The sequence below is a fragment of the Lissotriton vulgaris genome, chromosome 7 (genome assembly GCF_964263255.1).
Source record: "Lissotriton vulgaris chromosome 7, aLisVul1.2, whole genome shotgun sequence".
NCBI classification, from domain to species: Eukaryota; Metazoa; Chordata; class Amphibia; order Caudata; family Salamandridae; genus Lissotriton; species Lissotriton vulgaris.
In genome coordinates this window covers 723210095-723235179 of record NC_141695.1, presented here as the reverse complement: position 1 = coordinate 723235179, position 25085 = coordinate 723210095, and the positions used below count along the sequence as shown (strand labels likewise).

At 41.4% G+C, this 25085-nt stretch overlaps 1 protein-coding gene across 1 annotated transcript in view; it reads left to right on the top strand.

The window, feature by feature from the left end:
* The window catches only part of LOC147702335 (cilia- and flagella-associated protein 337-like), a 1229420-nt gene that overhangs the window by 521269 nt on the left and 683066 nt on the right, over positions 1–25085 (top strand). Inside the window, exon 6 of the mRNA XM_086930967.1 lies at positions 16730–16901. Within this exon, the coding sequence (XP_086787093.1) occupies positions 16730–16901 (172 nt within the window). The remainder of the gene's footprint in view (positions 1–16729; positions 16902–25085) is intronic.

The window sequence follows — 25085 nt, the reverse complement described above, 5'->3', positions numbered from 1 at the left end:
AAAGGCTATGCAACTGGGTGTGTCAGTATCTATATGGGACTGTGAGTAAGGTGTGAGTAGCTATATGGATCTGCGATTAGTTATGTAGGGGTGTGAGTGGGTGTGTGAGTGACTGTATGGGTTCGGTCACTGGGTGTGTGAGTGGTTTTGTGGTTGTGTGTGTGGGTTGCATGAGAGATTTTGATGGTATGTTGCGGATGTGAGAATGGCCTAAGGAAAGTTGCAGCATGGATGCAAACTAACATGCTAAAACTTAATGGCGACAAGACTGAGGTTCTCATTCTGGTAAATAAAAAAGATCTAATCCGAAATTGGAAAAAAAGGTCCGTAATTTGGGCTTTATCAGTGAAGATCAGCTGTCCATAAGACAGCAAGTAGTAAAGGTGGCAGCTGCAAGTTTTACTTTATTAAAATGGCTACAAAAAAGTTGTCTGGATGCTCCCTTGCTCCACCCAGAGAACTTTGGTCCAAGCCCTTGTGACCTCAAGAATAGACTATGGTAACATCCTCTATCTAGGGGCCAACAAAGATATACTACGGAAGCTGCAGGTAGTGCAGAACACTGCAGCTAGACTACTATGCCGAATTCCTAAAGCCACTTCCATCTCTAGCTATTTCTGCGATCTTCACTGTCTGAAAGTGGAAAGCTTTGTTAAGTTCAAAGCCTTGAGCTTTCTATTTAAGATCAAGTCCGGCACTGCTCCCCAATATCTGCAAGCCTTAGCTCAACCTTACCAACCTTCACGATCACTGCTTTCCACCACACAGGGAAAATTTTTGGTACCTAGGGCCAGACTTTCACGGATGGGAGGCCGCTCCTTTGCCTTTCTCGGCCCTACTTTGTGGAATACTCTACCTGTATTCCTCCGGCATGAAAAAAGGTTCACAAATTTTCACAGAGGTCTAAAGACAAGGCTGTTTAATCAATAACATCATTACTTTCGTTCCACCTTTCATGCATGCGCTGGGAAACCCTTTTTGGGTAGCTGTGCGCCTTATAAAAATAATTTATCATAACATAACATAACAATGGTTGTATGAGTCTGTGAGTGGGAGTAGGAGTGTGAGTGGCTGTATGGGTTTATGAGTGGGTGTGTGAGTGTCTTATTGGTACGTGAGTGGGTGTATGAGTGGTAGTTTGGGGATATGACAGTATGTGTAAGTGTGTTTGAGTGGCTGTATTTGTTTTTTAATTGGGCACTGGAACTGCAGATCCATCCCGGATTCACACGGGGGCTACACTGAGCACCATGGTATATCTGCTGATCTACACATGGAAAAAAAATATTTTTGGGTAATGTCTTGCTCATCAGGGGTCCCTCAGCGACCTCAGTATTACACCCAGGATAAAGGTACCCTGACCCCTTTTATCAGATTAACACTTTCATTTTAAGGCACCAGGACTGTGTCAGGGGGCAAAACGGAACTGATGGTACTGGGGAACAATCCTCCCCCAGTATTATCATTTGGTTGGGCAGATAGTCTAGGGACTGAACCCATCCCGTCCTCCCCTATGAAAAGCTTGGGGATATGGTTGAACAGCTCTCTTGCGATGGAAACCTGTTTTGTCATGTTGATGATGCTGAGGAAAATTCTGACTCTACTGCTGTTGTCATGCAGAAGAGTGGTAGCCCAGGCCTTGATGCTTCACGCCTGGACTATAGAAACTTCCTATTTCTGGGCTCCCCCAAATCAGTTAAAAAAATGACTCCAGGTGCTGCAAAATACTGCGGCCAGAACCATCTATAAAATACCTAAACGTTCCTCTGCTAAGAAAGCCTTGACTTCCTTACACTGGCTCCTGTGGGGCAGAGAATTAAATTCAAGGCACTGTGTCTTACACACAGTGCAATAAATGGGAAGGAACCTCAAATGGTTGGAGTCTTATTGACCAGCTTTGTTCCGAGCAGGACATGAAGATCTTTCCACATGAAGATAGTTCCACATATTCAAAGGGCCAAAAGGGGTGGAAGATCTTTCTCATATTATTATTATTATTATTATTATATTCTTATATAGCGCCAGAATCGACCCCCGAAAGGGTATCTCCGCGCTTGCCTTGGGAACCCGCCCTGGTTTTTCCCTGTGAGATAGCCCCTACAGGGCATCCCCAAGGTGAAAGCCAGGCATCCCGCCGCAGGGGGCCGTTGTGGAGATTAAGCAAGCTTAATGCCCAGAGTTGCAGAGTGTGAACCCATGATTAGGTCAGGCACCGAAGCGAGAATTATCAAGTCCGTGGACATTTGAGCTCAACACCCTGCCGCGTCGGGAATTGAACCCTGGTCCCGGGTCTGACCTCTGACCTCTCCCTCAAACTTTGGAACTCAAAGCCAATCATTCTAAAAACTGATTTGGATGAGGTCTGATTCAGAAAGCGTCTTAAAACTTGGCTTTACTCTCAGTAATTTTCTGGTTACATTTTTAGTCCCACAGGTATACGCTCTGATTCTCACAGTGCTGGGAAGCCTTAGGGTACCTATGCGCTTTATAGGTCAAGATAATATAAGATAAGGTTGCAGGCAGCCGATCACAGCATTGCTGTTGCTGCATGGATCCTTTTCTACCAGCTTTAGTGCCGTTTGCTGAATCTTCACAAAACTTTCTAGAATAAAATGTTCTTCAACCTCAGCTCCTAACTACAATGTTTCAGGATGATCCGTCAAGCAGGGACTGAGAAAAAAGGGTGGTCCCAAAATGTGTTTTCCCAAATAATTTCCTTTAGGAAAATTAGACACAGCCACTGTCCAGCCACTTACTTGATTTACATCAAATTTAGCAGAAAGCTAGATCTTGGACCAGAAAGTTTGCTTTTTGTGGTTTGGTGTGAACCCATTTGAGAAATTAACAATAAAAAAAGATATATACTTCATGCTGCAGAGGATAAGCAGAGGCAACAGACCCCAAGATAAGCTCTGATTGGCTGCCACCACATCAACAGCAATGTGATGGCAGCCATCTTAAAAGACTTGGGGAGCGGAGGTAGAGTGCGCTTTCAAAAAAGAACCCCTCCACAGTTGGCCAAAGCCTGAGTACAGCAGCAAAATCAATTTTGTAGTTATGGAGGCATGCCCACCCCACACCCCCTTGCTGAGCCTGCCTGATGCCCAGGGACCCCATCCTCCAGGGCCACTAGTTTATTTTGAGAGGAGGGGGTGCACAGCCCCCTTGCCAAAGCCTGCTCGAATTCCCAGGGAGACCATTTCCTGGGGCCAAAACATTTATTTAAGGGGAGGGGGACCCTGCAGTCAACCTCCTGCCAAGCAAGGCCTTTGGGATTGGCATTATGTATGGTAATACAATATTATTTTTAGTAAAGAAAAAACAAGAGAATTTCACTGAACAAATGTTAAAGTGATGTTATAATTAAGTGAATATTTCAGTTAAAACATTATCTTTTAAATGAAGAAAACTATTGAAATATCGCAGTTTTAGTTATTTACAGTAACAGTTATTTGAGCCCTAATGTAATTATACACATGCTCTTGCCACATCACTGATGACATGTTCTATGACATCATTAATTGCATGAGTAACATCGGAAATAACATCATTGATGACAAGACTGAGCATGGTGGGGTGAGAGTTATAGTTATTTTAGCATTCGAGTAAAAGCTACTTGAGATAACTATAACTGGTGAATTTCAGTGGTATATTACAACAAAAATGTTATCCTATTTATAACGGCCCGCTAACACATGTTTTTAATATATATATATATATATATATATATATATATATATATATAAAACCTACTGGCGGTCGCCAGTAGGTAGTTATAGTTAGGATTTTTTTCAATGCAAAATCTCAACATTCTATTGGGAATAACTTTGGCGCCGGTTGAGGAATCTGCGTGAAAATTTCCTCAAATTTGCCTCGCGGCGCTCCGGTCCTTCCCTCAAAGTTTGGGGGGGATTCGTCAAGCAGGGCCAAGATAAAAGGGGGGTCCCAAAACGTGTTTTCCCCATGTTAATTTCCATAGGGCGGTCGACCTCACTTTTAGCCCGAACAACTGAATGGATTTCCACCAAACTTGGCAAAATTGTAGGGACTGGTAGCCCGATGTGCCTTTGCTATGTCTCAAGATATGTGCTCCAGTGGATTTTGAGTAATTTAGGTTAAAAAAAATATATATATCTATGGCCGTGCTCCGGTACGCGCACCGGGGAGCGCTCCGGGCACGCTACGCGACTTGCGCGCGGAAAGCTGATTGGCTCTTGGGTGTCTGTAAACATTCGAAACAGTCCGGAGCGGCCGCCATCTTGTGTCTCGGTAAGATCGAGACACAAGAGGAGGCAAAAACAAAGGGGGAAATGACCATAAGGGGGCAGAGTAGACCCCCCCCTGACCCCCTAGGTTTGATGTGGGGGCTATAAAAGGGCTCCACAGGAGAAAAAATTAAAAAAATTAAAAAATCGATTTTCACGGGGGGAGCACCCGATACGCGCACCGGGGAGCGGACCGGGGAGCGTAGCATGGGGAAAACCCAGTTTATTCACTGCATCACCTCTATGACCCTTTCTTGCATCAAGACGCCCCTTTTGCATACATTACACCTGACGTAGGTATAATGTGGCGCAGGGGTTTACAAAGTGACGCATCTACCTAGATGCGTCACTTTGTAAATATAACTCAATAAGGTGCATGTTTTACGCTGCTGATGCGTCGCAAAAAGTGACGTACCGGTGGCGTAAAAGTACAAAGTGACGCATCTACCTAGATGCGTCACTCTGTAAATATGACTCAATAAGGTGCATTTTTAACAGCACTGATATGACGTATCAGTGATGTCATGAGTGATGTCATGAGTGATGTAATATGTGACATCATCAGCAGTGCATTGCAGGCGCGCAAGTTATAGTGAGTCCAACTAACTATAACGTGGAAATTTCAATGGTTTTATGTCAGTAAAATTTCCAGCTAACTATAACTGGTGTGAAACCTATGTTTTTTTCAGTGAATATATATATATATATATATATATATATATATATATATATATATATATATATATATATATATATATATATATATATATATATATATATATTCACAGAAAAAACCATAGGTTATAGTCCATATATAGTTAGGAATTTGCATTTACAAAACCTTGAAAATTCAATGAAAAAACCATTGGTTATAGAACATATATAGTTAGGAATTTTCATTTACAAAACCTTATTTTACTCGCATAAAACCATTGAAATTCCATATATAGTTAGATGCGCTAACTATATATCGCGCACCCGCAATCCACTGCTGATGATGTCACATATTACATCATTCATGACATGGTCAGTGACATCACTGATGACATCACTGATGACATCTCAAATGACATCACTGATGACATCACTGATGACAACACCCAGTGACTGTATGTTTCTGTAAAGTTAAAATATGTCTCACATATTGAAGAATGAGTGGATGTATAAATGTCTGGATGAAGGATTTAGTAGGTGCATGACTGATTGTATGAGGGAGTGATTAAATGTGTCTCACTGAGTGCATGGGTTAGTGATTAAACTGTATTAATTTGTGCATCATTATATCTGTTGTTCTGTAAAGTGCTGCATGTGTTGATCAGTAGCTATATGAGTAACTATATGGGTTATTGAATGGTTGCCCAAGTATTTGTATGGGAGACTGAGTATGTGTGTGGGTGGCTGGGAGGTGTATGACTCTGTGCATAGATGTGTGAACAGCTGATTCACTAGATGTATGGGTTCAAAACTGCATGTGGAAACAACTGTATGGGTGGTTGACTGTGTGTATGAGTGTATTGGTGAGTGAATGGATATCTCAGTGCTACATGTCAAAGTAAGTACATATGTAAAAGACAGTACATGTGAGAGTTGACATATATAAATAACTGTGCATAAGAGCCAGTGAATGTGTGAGTGGCTGTATGGATCATTGTGAACTTGTATCAGGGATTGTATAAGAGAGAAAATATGTGTTAGTATATATTTGAATAAGTAAAGTTTGTATAACTGTATAGTTCAGGAAATGGAGGTGTGATTGATTGTTTGCATGACTGACTAGTTGTGTGAGTAACTCCATGGATGAGTGACAGTCTGTGAGTGTCTGTTTACACTGATTGTATCTAAGGTTATATTAGAGTCTGAAGAGGTTCATTGTATTATCACATGAATGATATCATGAGTGATGTCACCAGTGATGTCATTTGAGATGTCATCAGTGATGTCATCAGTGATGTCATTTGATATGTCATCAGTGATGTCATCAGTGATGTCATTTGAGATGTCATCAGTGATGTCATCAGTGATGTCACTGACCATGTCATGAATGATGTAATATGTGACATCATCAGCAGTGGATTGCGGGTGCGCGATATATAGTTAGCGCATCTAACTATATATGGAATTTCAATGGTTTTATGCGAGTAAAATAAGGTTTTGTAAATGAAAATTCCTAACTATATATGTTCTATAACCAATGGTTTTTTCATTGAACTTTCAAGGTTTTGTAAATGCAAATTCCTAACTATATATGGACTATAACCTATGGTTTTTTCTGTGAATTTCAATGGTTTTTTAATAGCAAATATCAAAAGCTGTCAAATGTGAAGTACGTGATAGGTAAAAACGTTTTCGTGTTTATGCACGCTGATGTGCTTTGAACGCTGCCCCCCCCCTCCCTTCTTTTCTCTTAGTAGTACTCTCTCTTTGCAGATAGTGAACGGTAGTTAACGCAGACCTTTACCCCCGTTGTAATCCGTCGTACCTGCTTGTCTCTCCATTTGATTGATTGTTATCCAAGCATTTACTGTTTTAGAATTGGTTCTCTTTGGATCATTCTCTATTTACAAACAAGCACAAAGTCGCAATACTCTGTTTAGTCTTTGCAGATAGTGAAAAATCGTGTAAAAAAATAAAAGTAATCGAGCAAAATCAGTAGACCACTAATTCGATCTCTTTTTGACCTCGGTAAAATACAAACATTAGGAACAACCCTTCATGAGAAATACGAAAATAGTGAAATGAACTGAGCTCCACACCATGAGGGCTGCAAGACAGCTCGACTCCGCCACCCACCCCGCCCAAAATAACGACAAACCCTATGCAAATATTATAAATATAGACAACACACCAGCAAAGAAACAGGGTAAAACATTTTATTAAATAACTATTTACATAACTATTTTATACTTTTTAATGCCCGATCCGGCTAGCTCAATCGATCGAGCATGAAACTCATGCACTGATAGCAAGCATTGAGAGTTTGTAGAACGATGGCTTCAGATTTTCCACATACGGTGTAGTAGCGCGAACTGGGAGGGGGCGTTTGGATCCTGCCCCTTCCCCAAATAAGATTTTCATACGTGAATGTTCGTTCATGCTTTTTGTCCCTGAGTTGCTTCGATGTCACTGCCTTACACAAATGGCATAAGTCCTGGATGTTGAGTGCCATACTTCAGAGTTCTAAGCAGCGCTTGTAACACTGTTTAAACCTTATTTGCACCTGCTGCAGCTTCACTATTCAAAGTAAGTGGGGTCCGTTTGTGGACCTGACTGCATTGGAAAAAAAAATGTGATACGGTGCCTCCCTAAACCGCTTGACGGAGGCCCCCGAGGGGCGGTGAGATGGCGCGGACTGAGAGGGGGCGCTTGGCTCCTGCCCCCTCCCCAAGTCGTGTTGCCCTGGTGTGGCCTGAGATCGCCCCCGACATAGGCGGCCGGCTCCCGGGGTCCGGCGGAATTTTTTCCCTTTTGATGACTCTTCCATTCTGGACCTTGTCCCACAATCCGTTTGACCTGAAGACACACTGTAGTGGGGCGCCCCTTTACCGTTTTAGTTGCCATTCCGCCCGCTTTTGGTACTCTGTGCCTCTTCCGCCATTCAGCTGTTTACCGCCCGCTCTTGCGACTACAGCGTCTCGCTCACCATGTAGTTGAGTTGCTCCCGCTCTTAAAATTTAACCGAACTTTTTGGACTGCTGAAAGCGGTTGTATTCCGACCACTGGTTGGTGGAGACATTTTGACTATATTCTGGACCTGCGTTCTCGCGTAATGCGTCATATGACGCGCCGCGTTAGCGCACCCGGAAGTGCTCCGGTGCGCAAGGCACAGCTTCCCGGAAACGATCCAGAGCGCGCCGCGCAGCGCGTAACGTAAGCATAACAGGTCATGTGACTTGTTAATAAAACTTTTCATTGGTTCATTTTACTTTTGTTTTCTTAATGATGTAAGACTAGGTCATGTGACCTAAAAATAACACTTTTCATTGGATTAAAACATTTTTTTTCCCAAACGATGAAAGCCCCACCTTGTTTCTGGATGTTTCAGACTGAAGCTGGCGTCACCATGAGAGCACCACCATCTCGTAGCTCCGTCGTGGCCATTCCGCAAGCAATCATGGCAGCCGCTCCCCACCGGAAGCCTGCGGGAGTCGAGGGCCCCCAAGACTTTTGTACAATCTTCAAGGCTGAGGGGACGCTTTCGAGAATGGAACCCAAGCCCTGGCAGACAAGCGTCCGAGTTCCAAGGTGTCCCAGGGCCATTTTACTGGACCAGGCCCAAATCCGAAGAGCCGGCCGCCATTTTAAGAGTCCTGTGGCAGCCGCCTAGCGCTGCACCGCAAGAGTGGGAGCAACTCAACTACATGGTGAGCGAGACGCTGTAGCCGTAAAAGCGGGCGGTAAACAGCTGAATGGCGGAAAAGGCACAGTGTAGCAAAAGCGGGCGGAATGGCGACTGAAACGATAAAAGGGCGCCCCACTACAGCAGACGAGCCTCCGCCATGTGCTTCAAAACTGCATACGTATCTCGTGATATCAAGGTTGGGCAATCAGTACACAACAAGCAGTTACGAGTCCCATTTACACCGGCGCCATTTTGGGCGCGGCCGGGCAGGTCCAGGATCTAGTCAAACATAACAAATGAGGCTGACGTCTCTGAAGCAGTTGACGCACAGCAGGACATAGCAAATAAACATGAAGTCTCTAAAGCTGTTAACTCACTGCAGGACAAAACAAGTGAACCTGAAACCTCTGGAATAATTGTCGCTCAAAAGAACAACACACAAAACTCTATAGAGCCTGAAGAAAGAAAAACAAAAGGGCACTGTAGTTTCAGACACACTTAACACTAATGACTAAACAAAGATATCGTCTGTTTATGAAGCAGTTATCATGTTCACAGAATTGACAAAGAAGTGTGCAGACACCAATGCTATTAAGAAACACAAGGAAATCCCTAACGCATCAGCATTCTCGGAAGAGATTGACACAGATAACATCTTAAGGAACAAAGAAAGACAAAATAAGGATGAGGAAGTTATCACTTTAGTTTTTTCATCAGCTAGCGACAGCAAGAAACATATTGTAATGGAGATTAGAGAGGCTACGGATGGATAAATAAATTATCAAAAGAAATAGCGACTCCCCCCTTTAGCAAATTAGCTAAATCTTTGCGTAATTTGGACATTAAAGTTATATTATTGTTGTTGTTGTTGTTATGGTTATAGTTTCCTTTTAAGTATAATTCACCAATAGTTTTGTTTGTAGATGTTTTCCCATTAACAATCCCAGTTCCATCACCCGCCCAGGATATCACCACTGTTCCCCATGTCATAAAACCTTAGGATGTTCAATAACTGAAACAGCTAATATGGGTTTACTTACAGGGGACATCTTTTGTTCTGTTTTGTAAAGTAAAACTATTGTGAACGCAAGTATTATACATAGTAAGTGTTTAATATAGCATTTGTCAGTCATTGGTTAAGCAGCTAGGACCTGTTCACTCTTGACACCTCAGGTGCTGTGTATGTTGCACTATAGTGCTGCATCGGGAATACGGACAACCCTATTGATGTTGATTTTTCATTATTGATTATTGTAAAGAAATGGCGACTCCCCCCTTTAGCAAATTAGCTAAATGTTTGCGTAATTTAGGCATAAAAGTTATATTATTGTTGTTGTTGTTGTTGTTATCGTTATAGTTCTAGTTAATTTCCATTCAGAGTGTCCTACACAGCACCACTCTAGGTAAACACTACTTTATGTAAAACCTGGGACATAGCACTCATTGAAACTATAGTTGGTCACCATGGGGTTTAAAGAAGGGATGGTTCTTCACCTGGGTGCCTTCCACAACTCAGCACGTTGTGCTGCCTTGGGACTATTCGCACAAAAGACAGCTTCTGACCATGGTTGTTTTTTTTTATCAAAAAATGTTTAAATATATTTACAGTTTTTGTTGCGTTCGTTATATTTAAAAGTTAATAAAGTTTTATAATCCAACTGTCTTGGAGTACTATATTTTTTTTAAAAATCGGGTGAATGGGGCCTTGAATCGGGTTATTGTCATGTGTGGGCTTTGCAAGTGTACTGCTACAGGATCGGACATTTCAAACTCAAATGCACGTTCTTTTTCTTACCTTTCCGAAGCATGGAGCGCAATAGCAGGCAGAGAAAGGGTGATGCACGTGTTGAACACTGCCTGGCCTGGCAAGTTGCTGGCAGTGCCCCCCCGCCCGCTCTTGAAAGAGGGCACACACACACCGCCGCCCCGAGTACTTCACAAATCTTTAAAAGACCATGCGCTTGTTCATGAGGCTTAAATGGTTTATCACCCCTTCTAGAACCCCTGCATCGACCCTCTGACGTTTCCTGGAAGAATTAGCACGTAACACAATACCAAACCCTGTCAGCTGAAACCCCCGAGGAATCGTGGGGCATATTATCAAGGGGGTTTATTTCCGCTTTTTTGGCTTTAAAAGCCAAAAAAAGTAGATAAAATTATCTCCCTATTACCAAGCTGTCGCTAACACCAGTTAGTGACAGCTAAAAGGAGATAGCGACCATCTTGGGCCCCGCTTTGCATGTCAGTGATATTTATCACTAATGACATGCAAAGTGGGCGTGCCAAGATGTTAGCGACTGGAAACAGTCTCTAACCATCGCTATCTCCTATTACCAACTTTTGGAGATATTTGCGCTAAGCGCGAATATCTCCAAAAGCTAACACCTGCCCTGAGCAGTTTTTAGCCATGTTATCCAATGGGAGGTGGATAACATGGCTAAGAGCATTTGCTGGATAATGCATGAATATCGCTGACTTTTCAGCGATATTCATGCATTGCGGCCGTTTTTTATCGCATTCGCGATAAACCTTGCTAATAGCAAGGTTTATCTGCGATAAAAATCGCCGATGTGCGGCGATAATTTTTGTCTCTAAACAAGTTAGAGACAAAAATTATCGCTAGTTGTTGGTAATATGCCCCCGGGTTTTTGCTTGCAGGAATCGGGAGGCGGGAGACTAGCACTGAAATCAGTAGTCTCACGCCTGAATCGGGAGGGTTGGCATGTCTGGATTCTCTACAGCTGGGGCCATAAACTACATCCGCAGGGCTAGGTGATAGCCTGGGTCCGGCCTGGACAATCGGACACAGAGGAAGAGGAGTGTCAGAGGGTGCGGTAGTGAATAGGGTGAAAGGGAGGTGTTGGGCGGGCACAGGGTGTGATTCTCAGGGAAGAGCAGCGCAGATGGGGGGAAGTATATGGCCCATGCATGAGAGAGAGAGCGGGGGTGACCAGTGCGTGGGGGAGATGCTTGCGAGGGTGGGGAGCCGTGCTGAGAATCGACGGCGTGCAGAGAGTGGGTCTGGTCAAGGCATCTAAAATGGCTGCCGTGCACGACAAAATTGTGGCATTGGACAAAAAGGCAAGATGGCGCAGACAATGTTTATCAATAAGGATTCATTTATAACAAAATATTTACTCGCAGTGACAAAATGGTGGTCAACACTTCCTGATTTCCATCGAATCGAACGTTAACAGACGTCACGCAGCAAAAAAAAAAAAAAAAGCTCACGCACAGCCGCTGGAAGACATGTATCAACATATTCAGAAAACATAAGGGGTCAGGATACGTCTCCCGCACCCCCTTATACCTAGTAATTTAATTAAAACGAAACACAAAATGGCGAATTCCCGTTTCGCTACCAGTTTGCGGCCCAGTTCGCGGCTCGGGAAGCGCTTCTACCGTGAAAAATATATATTTTTTTATTTTCCCCACGAGACCCTTTAATAACCCCAACATCATTCCTAGGGGGTCAAGAGAGGTATACCTTGCCCCCTTTCATTAAATTCCCCCTTCGTTTTTCACCTCTTCTTCTCTCTCGATCCTACCGAGAGATAAGATGGCGGCCGCTCCGGACTGTTTAGAATGTTGACAGACACCGGAGGGCCAATCAGCTTCGCATCGCAAAGTTCCGATACGCGAAAAGTTCGCTAACCGGATCGCTGCCCGGAGCGCTGTTACAGATATATATCTTGATTTAAACGTTAATTTCTCAAAATCCACTGAAGCACATATATTGAGACCTAGCAAAGGCACATCGGGCTAACAGTCCCTACAATTTTGCCAAGTTTCGTGGAAATCCATTCAGCCGTTCGAGCTAAAAGTGAGGCCAACCGCCCTATGGAAATTAACATGGGAAAAACGCGTTTTGGGACCCCCCTTTTTTCTCGGCCCCCCCTTGCCGAACCCCCCCCAAATTTTCAAGGGCTGCTCAGAAACAAAATGTGCCATTTTCCTGAAAATTTCAGCCGATTCCGTCCACAAATGCCAAAGTTATTAGACATCGAATTTTCAAAAGTTCCATAGAGAAATAATCCTAACTATATATACCTACTGGCGACCGCCAGTAGGTAATATATATATATATATATATATATATATATATATATATATATATATCCAGCAAGTGCAACCTCCCAGGCTCCGAGCACAGCAACCCAGGAAATCACGCAGATCCAATGTAGCTTACTTCAGGCACAAGTTTTATTAGGAGCTGAACCAAACAATCTGACGCGTTTCGGGCATCCGCCCTTGCTCACAGACAGTCAGTGTTGGAAATGGCCACATTTAAATACTTAATGCTTAACAGTGAAAATGCATTTTTTTCTCCCGTTTTTTTTTGCTTAACACCACGTGATTATGGAAAGAGAGGACAAACTACCAGTACTGCATATGGTAGTCATGAGTGATGTAATATGTGACATCATCAGCAGTGCATTGCAGGAGCGCAAGTTATAGTGAGTCCAACTAACTATAACGTGGGAATTTCAATGGTTTTATGTCAGTAAAATTTCCAGCTAACTATAACTGGTGTGAAACCTATGTTTTTTTCAGTGAATATATATATATATATATATATATATATATATATATATATATATATATATATATATATATATATATATATATATATATATATATCCAAATCACACAAAGTTGCCCTTGTGAATGAAGTCGCAAGCCAAAGGTTCAATTTCTGAGTTTTATTAAGGAGGAAAGCAGCCGCTAGCATGCCAGAACAATGTCCTCACATTAACATCGCCCAACGCGTTTTCGTGCTCTCCTAAGCAGTTGATCACAGGCTGGTTTCTTGCATGACAGTCCCAAAAGTCAATTGCTAGCACCTGTATTTTAAATAGCTCCCTCCCTAGAGGGCGTGCCAGCCCGAACTGCCTGCTGGTCTTTGTGGTGCTGTGCAGTGTTGCTCCAGTGAGAGGCTCGTGGGGTGCCGAGATTAAAACAATATAAAACCCAAGTGGGTTGAAGATCACTGTCCTGAGCTTTGCAGTTGCTTTGTGGTGCTTGCATCCACGCGCCTCTGGCCCTTTTGGGTGCTGACGCTGTAAACGTCAGCATAAGATCCGCTGACGCAGCGGGGCTTCATTCGCGACCGGACCCATCCGCAAATATCCAAATTTTGTTATTCTCCATTGGTCATTGACTTTGCTTCCAAATAAAGTTATTAAAGAAACTAAAGACTTTGTCTCTTGACACCGCCCAAGACATTGTGGCCAATATTTCCAGCAAGCCAATCAAATAAATCCCAGTGCATCCTAGTGGGCCTAGAATCACTTTAAGGGGACCCTCAAGTAGACCTCAGGCCCAAAAATCCTGCCTATAGCATGGACATTGTTTGGCATGGGTTTGTATGTATGTGTATGGATGTGTTACTTGTATACCTTAAACCAAATTAAAAGGCAGTGGAGCCTTGTGCAGTATTAAAGACAGGAATGTGTCAGCAAGTGATTGGAGAGGTAGCTGATTTCTAGGCGCTGAAGTGCACTACTAACTCATTGTGATGAAGTGTTCTTTAAAGAGATGTGTCTTCAACTCTTTCCTAAATTAGAACAGGGTTACGGTGGTCCAAATAAAACAGGGTGTCGCTGATGATCCTACGTGCATAAACAGAAAACATATGGGTGTCTGAAGTGTTTGAATTTTGCCATTGGCAAATGCAATTTGTGTTATGCATTTTACCTGAAAGCATTCTGTGCCCAACAACTTGAAGTACATCGTCACTAAGCCAACTGGGTTCCCAAGATCACCTCTAAGTTGAAGATGTTATGGTGTGATTTGTTTTTCACATCATTTGCCCTGGCTGTTGAGTAGAGATGCTTAGAAGTTTACTAGTGTTAATGATATGCCTGTTAGGATATTCCAGGAGTTTTATGTTCATACAAGAAAATATTTCTGGTGCATTTCTATCTGTCAGAGGGAGTGAAAGCAAGGTTGTCATCAATTAGCTCGCTAAATTGAAGAGCCTGTTTTCTGTTGAAGTTTGTTTTTGCGAACAGGTGATCTCAATGCCAGACATGCAGGCATTCTGACAAATGCCTAAATTGATTAGGAGATGATGGAGACTTGATGTTTAATGGATGCTTTTTTGCATATCCAGATTTCAATAATATAGTATGCAGGTTATTTAAATTCTCGAGACGGAACAGCTTATACTTTCAAATGAGGTAGTAAATAGACATCAAATTGTGAAATGTCCAAACTTATCTGGTTGCCCGACGTCCCTTCTTAACCATAGTTTTATTTCTGGCCCCTATTTTAGTTGATATATCTGGTGTAAAGGAATTGAAGGAACAGAACATGAACACTTTCCTTAGGAATGTTTCTTTAATTATTAAGTACTGTAGTGATTTCGGCTGACTGTTTCTCCCATGAAAAGAAACAACAAATCGAATAAGATAAAGTGAAATGGCAGATTAACATCCTACTTTATTATAGATCTCATATATATATAAATAAGATATAGGTGCATTTGTTACTTATGAGCTTGTGGACTCTTTCAGAATCAGTTTATAACAGCTACTTCTATTAGCAAGGACCAAGGTAGTTTAGACAAAAGCCAAGATTACTGTTAATATGCCACCAATGTACCCAACATCTCCCTTGTTTGGAAATGAAATAGAATCTACGTCTTTCTTCTCCACAGAAATCCAAGGGAGATGGGAGAGAACACAGAAATGGGAGTGGGTGTTACATTGATTCTTATCAAGAAGATATTGAATGAATTGAATTGTGTATTTGACCAATAAAATGTATCTTAAAAGCTAAACTAGTTATAAACCGGCTTAAATCAGGATGGCCAGAGGACCAAACCTCAACTGTGCCATTGGTTCAATCAACGCATTAATTTTCAGAAGAAAATAAATCTTTATTGAAGTCTTCAATTCCAATAGAGGTCATCTGAATTTAGCTCTCTTCCCTGTCATGTCATCATCAATGAATAATGTAAATCTAAATGCTAAAATACACTTTGATATCATTCTTTTTAAAAGTGATAGTCAGTATAATAAAGCCTAAATTAACCAAACTCCCACCGTTGGGTAACCAGACGCGGTAGCAGAATACTAATACTTCTCTGAGGTCTATTTTTCCAGTGAGGATCTCTTTCACTGGCATTTAAAGCTATGTAGACATTTCATTATCCCATGCTTGCTCAGTCATGGTTAGATCATGCAAGCCTACACTTCAGTACCTTCTGATAGCCAGAGACCAAGGCATTTTGTTAGTTGATGGTTTATTTATTTCTTAATGCTGGGTAGTCATATAAGAAGTTCTAGTTGCACCTTTGATAGAAGCTGATGAGATGTTATGCTGTAAGTGTCATCTTATGGGGACACTTCCTACTGTGTATTATAGACCTCAATATGTAAGTACTGTATGTTATTATCCTACATACTTTATTGTTACAATATGTACACCAATAATTACACAGTTAGCTGGTTAAAAATATGTTGTGACCTAATACATTATTCTTAATAGAGTTTTACACTTTGACATGAACATAAATAACTGGTCTTCCTAAAATACTTTTCAAGGTATTCCCTGCTTGTTGAGAACAATATACTTATACTTTCAAAGAACATCTGACATGGTGTTTTTTACAAAGATATCCTTGACAGACCTGGTGGTGAGTCACCCTAGATTGGAAGCCAAACACCTACCATTGACCAGTCCAGACCTGTGGACCCATTCTCACAAACAATGCAGAATTGAATGGTTACTGGGCTAGAGCGATTAGGACAGAGCTCCATCGATAACAGTAGCAGCTTGCCTTAAGATGGTCACTTGTCCTACAACCTGTAGATAAGGAAGGGTCACAAAATACTATATGGTTGCCACATTACCTATTTTGGGCTCTTTGAGGTACCTGTATTGATGCAATGCACACTGACAAAAAGTGTGAGGAGCTCACACTGATATAGAAAACTCAATCTTCCAGTACCACTAATCACTAACACCTAAAAAAAGGCAGGTTAAGTGAGCAAGGCAGCTCAAAATGTCTCACCTCTGGCATGTGAGATAAGAGCTGGCATCAATTAACCTAACCAACATTTTGTTTCATCTCATACATTGCACAAGCTCTACTTTTAATGCCGCACTATTGTTGCAGATTGCAGATGATGCCAGCAATACACAAGCCGGGAAAAGGAGATTCAAGTCTTGGACGACTGATGCAGTGTACATGCCAAATGTGCACAAAATAGCGGTTGCCACTACCAGTCGGGACATCCACTTTTTTGACGTCTCTGCAATGAACATTTTTGAAGAGTTCCATCTTTTTGGTAAGATCACCGAGACAGGTAATCCATATGACAGATGTACTCAGAACCCCAAGGCTTATAGATGCCCTGATTAAGAATCATTATAATGGTGTCCAGAAGGAATATTCAGTTTTGATCATATAATTTTTTGACTGTTAAGACAATATTTACCAGTGGCAGAGTGAGCAAGGGACCACGTCCATCATACCCTTTGGTATCGCTTTGTTCGCTCTAAGTTGGTAGGGTATGCCCAGACGTGGGTCCCTAGCTCACTTTGCCACTGGATTCAAAATAGCCTGGCTGATGAGGGTTATGACCCCGAAACCAGTCCCATGATGCTTGTTTCCGGTCCAGGGAAGACATGGCTTGACAGTTCGGGCTGGACTGTTCCCATGAGGCACAGGCTACTAAGAAGGGGGACCCCTGAAAGAATGAGGGCAGGTAGACAGGGAAACAACAGGAATGCTAACAACAAAAACTATCTGCCCCAATGGATGAAACAAGGCCCCAGGGCGGGGTCCTTAAATAAACACGCTGTCACCAGAGCAATATAAGTGCATGAAAGATCAGTCTCACCAAATAATACAAAAGTATAAAGTTTATTTGGTTTTTAACAAATATTTCAAAGGGATATCTTGTTTAGCATAATACATATAAAAACATCAAAAGCAGAAAATGTCAAAATATATCATCCCAAACTCCTCTGTCATACTGCACATTCATTCCTATATAATTGCCACCGCTCAACACAAAACTCTGTATCTCAATCACACAATTAATCACATTCACACAGGCACAAAAGATGGATCAACGCCACAAGGTGGCCCTGAGACCGAGTAATACGGCTCATTATAGCAAAGGGGATAGGGGTAGATATCGTCCAGCTTCCCCTTCACAGAAAACGCCAACGCGTGTTTCGGTGTGTGGCCCCAGCCGGGGCTACACCTTCTTCAGGGCAAAAAGCGAAACAATAAATAACAAGAGGGTGGGAAAACAGGAATCCAAGGGGCAGGGAAGTTATGATCCACCAACCTGCGGGACGCAACGTAAGAGGCACCAGGAAAATAACCTCACTAGATGCCAAGAAAGGATGCTCTGTTCAGGCAAACGAGTAATTTCCAAAAGATTCCTATATGAGGCACGATCCTGAAAAGAGGTATCTTTTTTTATATCAAAAGCCGACAGCACACGGACCTTTGATCCGGAACCAGGGGCTTGCTGTAGGTAGAGGTTTTTACACAATCCGATCCGTAGATTCTGGGGTTCACAGCAAAAGCCGAATCCGCAATGTCGCACAAATGGTCAGGCTCCTCACTTCCAAATTGATAGTGGTGGCCTCACTATCGATTACCTACGGCAAGCCCCTGGTTCCTGATTTGTCAGTCCTAGAGATAAGGAGGAAGTGTGTGAAATTTTAAATTCCTCAAGACGGACAACAGTGAATAATTCAAAGTTTCGACTCGTGTTTCGTGGACAATGCCTGATATATATTCCACCTATACCAGGACCAAAATCTAAACAAATTATTACAATTCGAAAATCTGTAATAATTCAAAAGGGTATGGAGAAGAATCTGAGTGCCATGGTGTCTCTAGGGACGTAAGTTGGTAATGAAACCTAGATGGTGGGCATGAAGGATCTCAGGCAGCTAACAGCCATCTCGGTGTCCCAGAAAAAAGCAGTATGACTCTGAAATACAAAAAAAATTGTTCGGTGGCATATCGCTTTGACACCACATGGCATGCTTTTTTACTCAGAGGATTAGATTTCATTTTACACAATCTGTGAGCTATTAATTTCCTTGATAAAAGCTTTTTTTCCGTAATTGGTGCATCCACAGTATGATCCAAAACTGACAACCTATCTAACCCAAGTACTGAAAGTCACAGCCTGATAACTGTGCCTAATGTTACTGCCACATGATCAGTCACACCGACTCTGATCTGACAGAGGTTTATGCTAATATTTTAGCCTATAAACACACAAAAGGAGACGGAGGAGTGCTTGTCATTTGGCTAACCACTTGTAGTCTCTCAGGGTTGCATTCCTAAAAATTGTTCTTTTGCCCACATGTCACCTCTGATTCGACACAGTCTTGGACTTGCTCCAATAGAAACAGTGAAGGCTGAACTTCCAATGCAGGTCCTCTCTAAACCAGATACCAATGGATACCCCCATTTAATGTGCCCTGCAGGCACTAGTCATTGGTGGTATCTTCAAACACAACTTAAAGGTAGTCTCCCCACCTCAATACCACATATGGGCATCGTTGAGGCAGAAACACTAACACAGATAGTGATTTTACCAGATACATCCAGATGTACAATATATACACTGGTCAGCAATGGGGAACTTTGAGCAAGCTACTTTGAATGGAATTTGTTCTGACACCTGGTGAGCTCCAAAGACAGAACACAACAAGAGAAGCATTTCATTATCACCATAAATAGCTGGTAAAATGAGGTTAAAATTTACTAACATAAATGTGTAATAAGAATATGATAAAATTTACTACACACAGCTAAACACTTTATAGGCATGATCTAAAAATTTCATAAATTTTATAATAAAACGATTGTCTTTGATAGTAAAACAGTATCTAGCAGTCTCCAAGTTAGATCCTATTTGTGTGTTATTAAAAATTTGTCGCTAGTAGAATTTTCTTAAATACAAATGTTTTGGGAAAATACATAAAATGTGCATAAGAGTCGAAGATGTACATCCTCACAGTCGACAATCAGACTTTCCTTTGAGAACTTGGTTCCACGTCCCTTCAAATTCATAGATAGGGATACAGCTTAGGTATTTAGGATTAAGATGTGCAGGCAGAGGGGATCTGATATATTCTTCATTGGATAAACAAAGGTTTCCAAAACTAAATCCATATGTTAATGCTGCTTTAATGTACCCAGGACTTTCTCCATTTGCCAGCTGAGTAAGGTCTTTCGTAACATACGTTAACGAGTCAAGCAGTTATACTTTTCGAGAACCTTATTTGATGATGCAATGTTCAATTCCATATCCTTGTAGGATATTTACCTAATTTCCGAGTAGATTAAGGATTTAAAGGTTGTAGGATTGGCCTCCATGCAATTACATGGATAATTCAAAGTAGCCCTACGATTAAGTGACATTAAAGTTTTTTGGTTCAGCTCTAGCCTCAAGACACAGTTAGGGGTGGCTGTGTGAAGATGCAGAAGGTTTCGTACACTCCGGGTATAAGTGTTTATCAAGATTAGGTATGACCGTACTATTTAACGCAGGTGATGCATAAAGCAAAGAAATGATAAGTATCATTTTTAACACTTTTAATGATTGCTCTACCTCCAAATAGTTTTGAAAATCTCGTTATAGATTTTGGGATCATAGAAGATTTAAGCTTCCTTATCAACAGCTGATTTATCCAAGATAGCCTATTGTCAATCAAAACTTCAAGATAATCATATTGTTTGGCTGTTTAAATTGTGGTATGTGCTAAAACCCAGGATGCAGTCTTTACTTTCTTTCCGAAGATCATGATTTTGGTTTTGGTAAATTAGCAATTAGTCCATTCCCCAAAATAAAGTCATTTGAACGATGTAGCCTTTCAGGAGTATGCATCTGTTTCACCAGATCATCATCATTGACCAAATTTGTCACCCTCCTCCTTTCTCATCTTTGGTGGTACTTTATGTTCTCTGTTAAGAAACTCTGACAAGCCGGGAACAAATAAGGAGAATAATAAATGGATGCAGACTTGTTTAAGGCCATTCTCTGTGTAATATTTAGATGACAAAACGTTGTCAGTAGAAAGCCTTACTTGTAAACAGGTATCTGTATGCAATTCAATAAGAACGTGTAATAATGAAGGGTCAATCCCCCAATTCCTGAGCTTAGTTCAAACCCTTTAGCAATTCATCTTATCAAAATAATCAACATAGCAGGCGTACAGATCTTCTTTATTTTTAGCAATTTTTTTGCAAGGAGGGTCAGTGCCTCGAAATTATTGACTGTGGAGCAGCCTAGGTGGAATCCTGTTTAAGGTAATGTTATTAACCACATGCGTGCGGCGGTTATTTTTCAGATGTGCGGCTTTTTTCTAAAAGCCGCGTTACATGACGAGCTCAGCTCGTCATCCGCACACGACCACCGTGGCTGATGACGAGCTGAGCTTGTCATCAGCAGCGAAGGGGTTAAACAATATTCTGTTGTCTAATGTGCCAAAGTATTTAGTAAGTGTGTGTGTGGCAAAAAGTTTCCCCTTAAAACCCTACAGGGCTATTAAGTGATAACTAGTTGGATCTTGCTTGTATAAAGGACGAGTGACTGTGCTTTTCCAAGATGCAGGAACCATCCCAAAGGTCACAATAAGAAACCGTTCAATAGTGAGCTTTAGAACGGCACATCAAGTTTAACCAAGTCTATATGTCATGTGGTACCGCAGCTTTTGAGGGGCACACCCTTTTGATTCATTTTGTTATCTATAACAGGTACAAGTGATACAAAGTGTGGTGGATGTTCAAAAAAGGTACTGATGGTTGATTTTGTCCAGGGTCTTTATGTGGAATTCCCATTTTTCATTCGATAGATACAAGTCATTAGACTGAAGAAAAATCCTGGAACCATCTCCAACCAGGGTCCAGAGCGCCCTCTCATTGAGAGTTGAGATCGCATGCATTAATTTGGCCCTAGCTTTTTCTTGCTTGTCATGCTTTATTTCCGCTATTCTCTGCTTGAGCTAGAACCTCTAATGTCTACCTGATGTGTCATGTTCCTTCGAAGGGACTTGCTTTAATGGGTGTCTCAGTGTCTTGCGATGAATGCTTTTTACATTACTTATTTCCTGGCTGATAGTCGTTTCCATCAAGGGCTATTTCGCACATTTGATAATTTTGCCATGAAAAGAGTTGAGATGCCCTCTAAGGTCTGTTACTAAATTCGAATCCAGTCCTTACTAAAGATGCTATAGGACTGTTCGTAGTCACAGAATGATCTTGTTTCTTAAATTCAAGGCTTTATTTTCGAACTTGGTCTACCATTTGAGTTTCATTGAATGTATAACTGACATGCAATTGTTATTTGCGGTTTTCCTTGATTCTAGATGGTTTATATTAATAGTAAGGACTATCTTCTGCAGGTCATGGTCACTTTCAGTCCTCTGTATTATTGCAAAGCTCTGACAAGTTTGAAAGTCGGAGTAGTGAACAAAAGTATAATCGATTTTGGTGTGTGAAGTCAGAATCCGAAAAGTTCTTTTAGCTGCTTGTAATCTACTAGCCTAGCATTAAGAGACCTCTAACCTTAATCAAGCAGGAAGTCCGAGGTGTTTCCATTCAGAGTATCTGGAAGCTGGGACTTCCCTGACCACATTATATTGGGGAAGGGGCTATCATATTATAGCTTAGATACAGATTCTTGGAGCTTGGGGTATAGGTTGCTGGTGCCAAAAGGTATTGATTAAAATCCCTGGCTTTAATGATAAATAGCTGGTCATATTTCCCAATATAAAAGTCAAGTTCAGCTATGGCAGCATTTTTTATTTTTTATTTGTTTATTGAGTTTCATAATTGTGATTCACATCAGGTTACACTGTTGTACCAGAGTACATTTTTGATTCATTCAGTTTCCCTGAGCAGGTTTGCAGTGCTGCATGTCTTAAACATTAGGATATTACTCAACATTACAAGGATGGCTACTTTGACCTAGTGAATATGTGATAAGGCAATTTATAACATAACATTGCTATAACAAGGGAAATACCACATTGATTCCTTTTTTTAAAAACTTCAGACATCGAAACAGTCAACACGGTGGTAAGCTATGGCAGCACAATATTTATATTTATATTTTAAGAGGTGTGGCGGAAGCAGACGTTTATGTTCAAGGACATTGTAATATTATGGCGTTTTAATAAAGCTGCTAGTATATAATCAGTGAAATATTTACATTTGATTCTTTTCATTTTAAGTAAGCATGGGCGGAAAATCCGTTCCGCTCGCGGATTTTTCGTATATTCGGTAAATTCGCAATCCGCGAACGCTCGCGAATTTACAGAAAATCCACAAATTCGCACGCAGCGGATTTTTTTTTCTTGGTGATACAATTTTGCGGCGTGCGGCGTTCACTTACCGTCATTCAGCGTTTGCCGAGTTGTTTTTCTCGATATTTTGCGAGTGCTGCGCCATTTTGGATCTTGCTGCGGGATCCCACGGGAGTTTGGTGACGCATTGCTAGAGTTCGCAATTGCGAACATGTAGGTGCGGCGGGCAGCAACAATCTCGCACTCGCGAAATTACAAAATTTGCAATTCTGCACATGAAATCCACTAGCAAGCAGCATACACCTTCTGAAAATGATGATTTTTATCAGAATAACTCCTCAGGTTGACATTTGCCTGCACTTTTTTGGATTTGAGGCCTTTTGACTTTCTTTGGATCACTTTTGGATTAGAAATCAACTTTCACAAGTAAGTTTGTTTGGGGCATTACAGTTGCTGTTTTGCAGAAAAACGAGTTTTGCAAAACTGAAAGCACTCAGCAGGTGCAAAAGTTCACTCATCATTAGTAACCATTCCCTGTAGTACTTCCTGAGGGGCCCCTCCAGAGTTCAGTTGCCTATGTTTGTTTGGGGCATTACAGTTGCTGTTCTGCAGAAAAACGAATTTTGCAAAACTGAAAGCACTCAGCAGGTGCAAAAGTTCAAACTCATCATTAGTAATAGTAACCATTCCCTGTAGTGCTTCCTGACTGGGGCCCCTCCAGAGTTCAGTTGCTAGTTGCAACAATTGTATGACGCTGCTCTGACCCTCACCGCAGGCTCATAGAATAGCTACAAGTAGGCCACAAAGGTCCTGGAAAAAAAATTGCACTACAACAGAAAGCAAATTACAGATAAGGAAGCAGGTGCCAGACTGGAATTTTAAAACAGTGACGCATTAATAAATCAGCCCCAAATTAATTCATGTCAGTTGAAGCAGGGCAGGTGTGCTTGCTTTCCCCCCCCATAATCTACAATGATGATGAAAAAAAGGGTGGCATTGATGTACCAGAGGGTGGCATGGGTGAAACAGAGGTTGGCAGTGGTGAAACAGAGGGTGCTGGGAACCTGTGATGATGAACCAGACGTAGAAACAACATAGTCGCGACCGTTGCGAGCCGACAAGTAAGTTCGCAATTGCGAACTGGTACAAAACCCTCGCGAACTGGCAGAAACCCTTGCGAACACAAAAAAAATAAAAAATCCGCAAATTCGCGAGAATTCGCGGATTTTGTGGATTGCGAGTTCGCAAATACGCAAATTCACGAACGCCAGATTCGCAAAATTCGCCCATGCTTAATTTTAAGTGTGTTACTAAGCTTGATCAGCAACCCCCACACTGGTTCTCCCCGAATCATTCTTCTTTGCCAAGATTTCATGGGTAGTAAAAATCGATATCAATGAATTTGACAGTTTACATGTTTCTTGTTAAATTTAATCCCCCCTGTTAAATTTAATCACCTGTCAAAGTTTACAACGTTCAAGGAATTTATAGATAGTTCACTTATGAAACATGTCAAACTTACAGAATCATTAGGCATTGTGGCTAATTGTTGAATTTAGTGGTTGACATTTTAAAGGAGAGTTCTTTGGCCAAGAAATTGCTCGCTCATTATGTAAAGATCCATTGGTTGTAACCTTTAGGTTTATAAACATTGTGTTTTAGTCAGGGCCTTTGTAGTTTGGGATGGTTTGGGATAGGGAAATTAAAGGCATAGGATACCGTGTATACCTGAGCATTTGAGGATATATTGGTTTTTCTACTTGTGAAAGTAATACTGCTTACTGAAGTGAAGAAGGTTAGCATTGGGCCATGGCATTAAACCCGGCTGGGCTTTTCACTTAATACTAATGATAACGTCGGATTTTACTTTAAAATTTCTCTGAGAATCCTCAGTCGACTGGATCTTTATTACCTGCTGAAAAGTATATAGAGGAGAAACCATATATCCACGACTAACTAGCATGGACCAATCAAGTAAGACTCGGAAAGGATCACTGACTCCATTTCAATTTAGTGGTTTTATTACAAAGCCAAAAAAAACTGAACATACAAGCACCTCATGACGAGGTTGTAAAAATACGTAGGCATTAATATAAAGTTCATCCTATGAATCAGTCTAATCCGGTGCAGCATAAAAAGAATGAGCAACTCCAAAAATACGAAGCAAGCAATAACTGCACCAACAT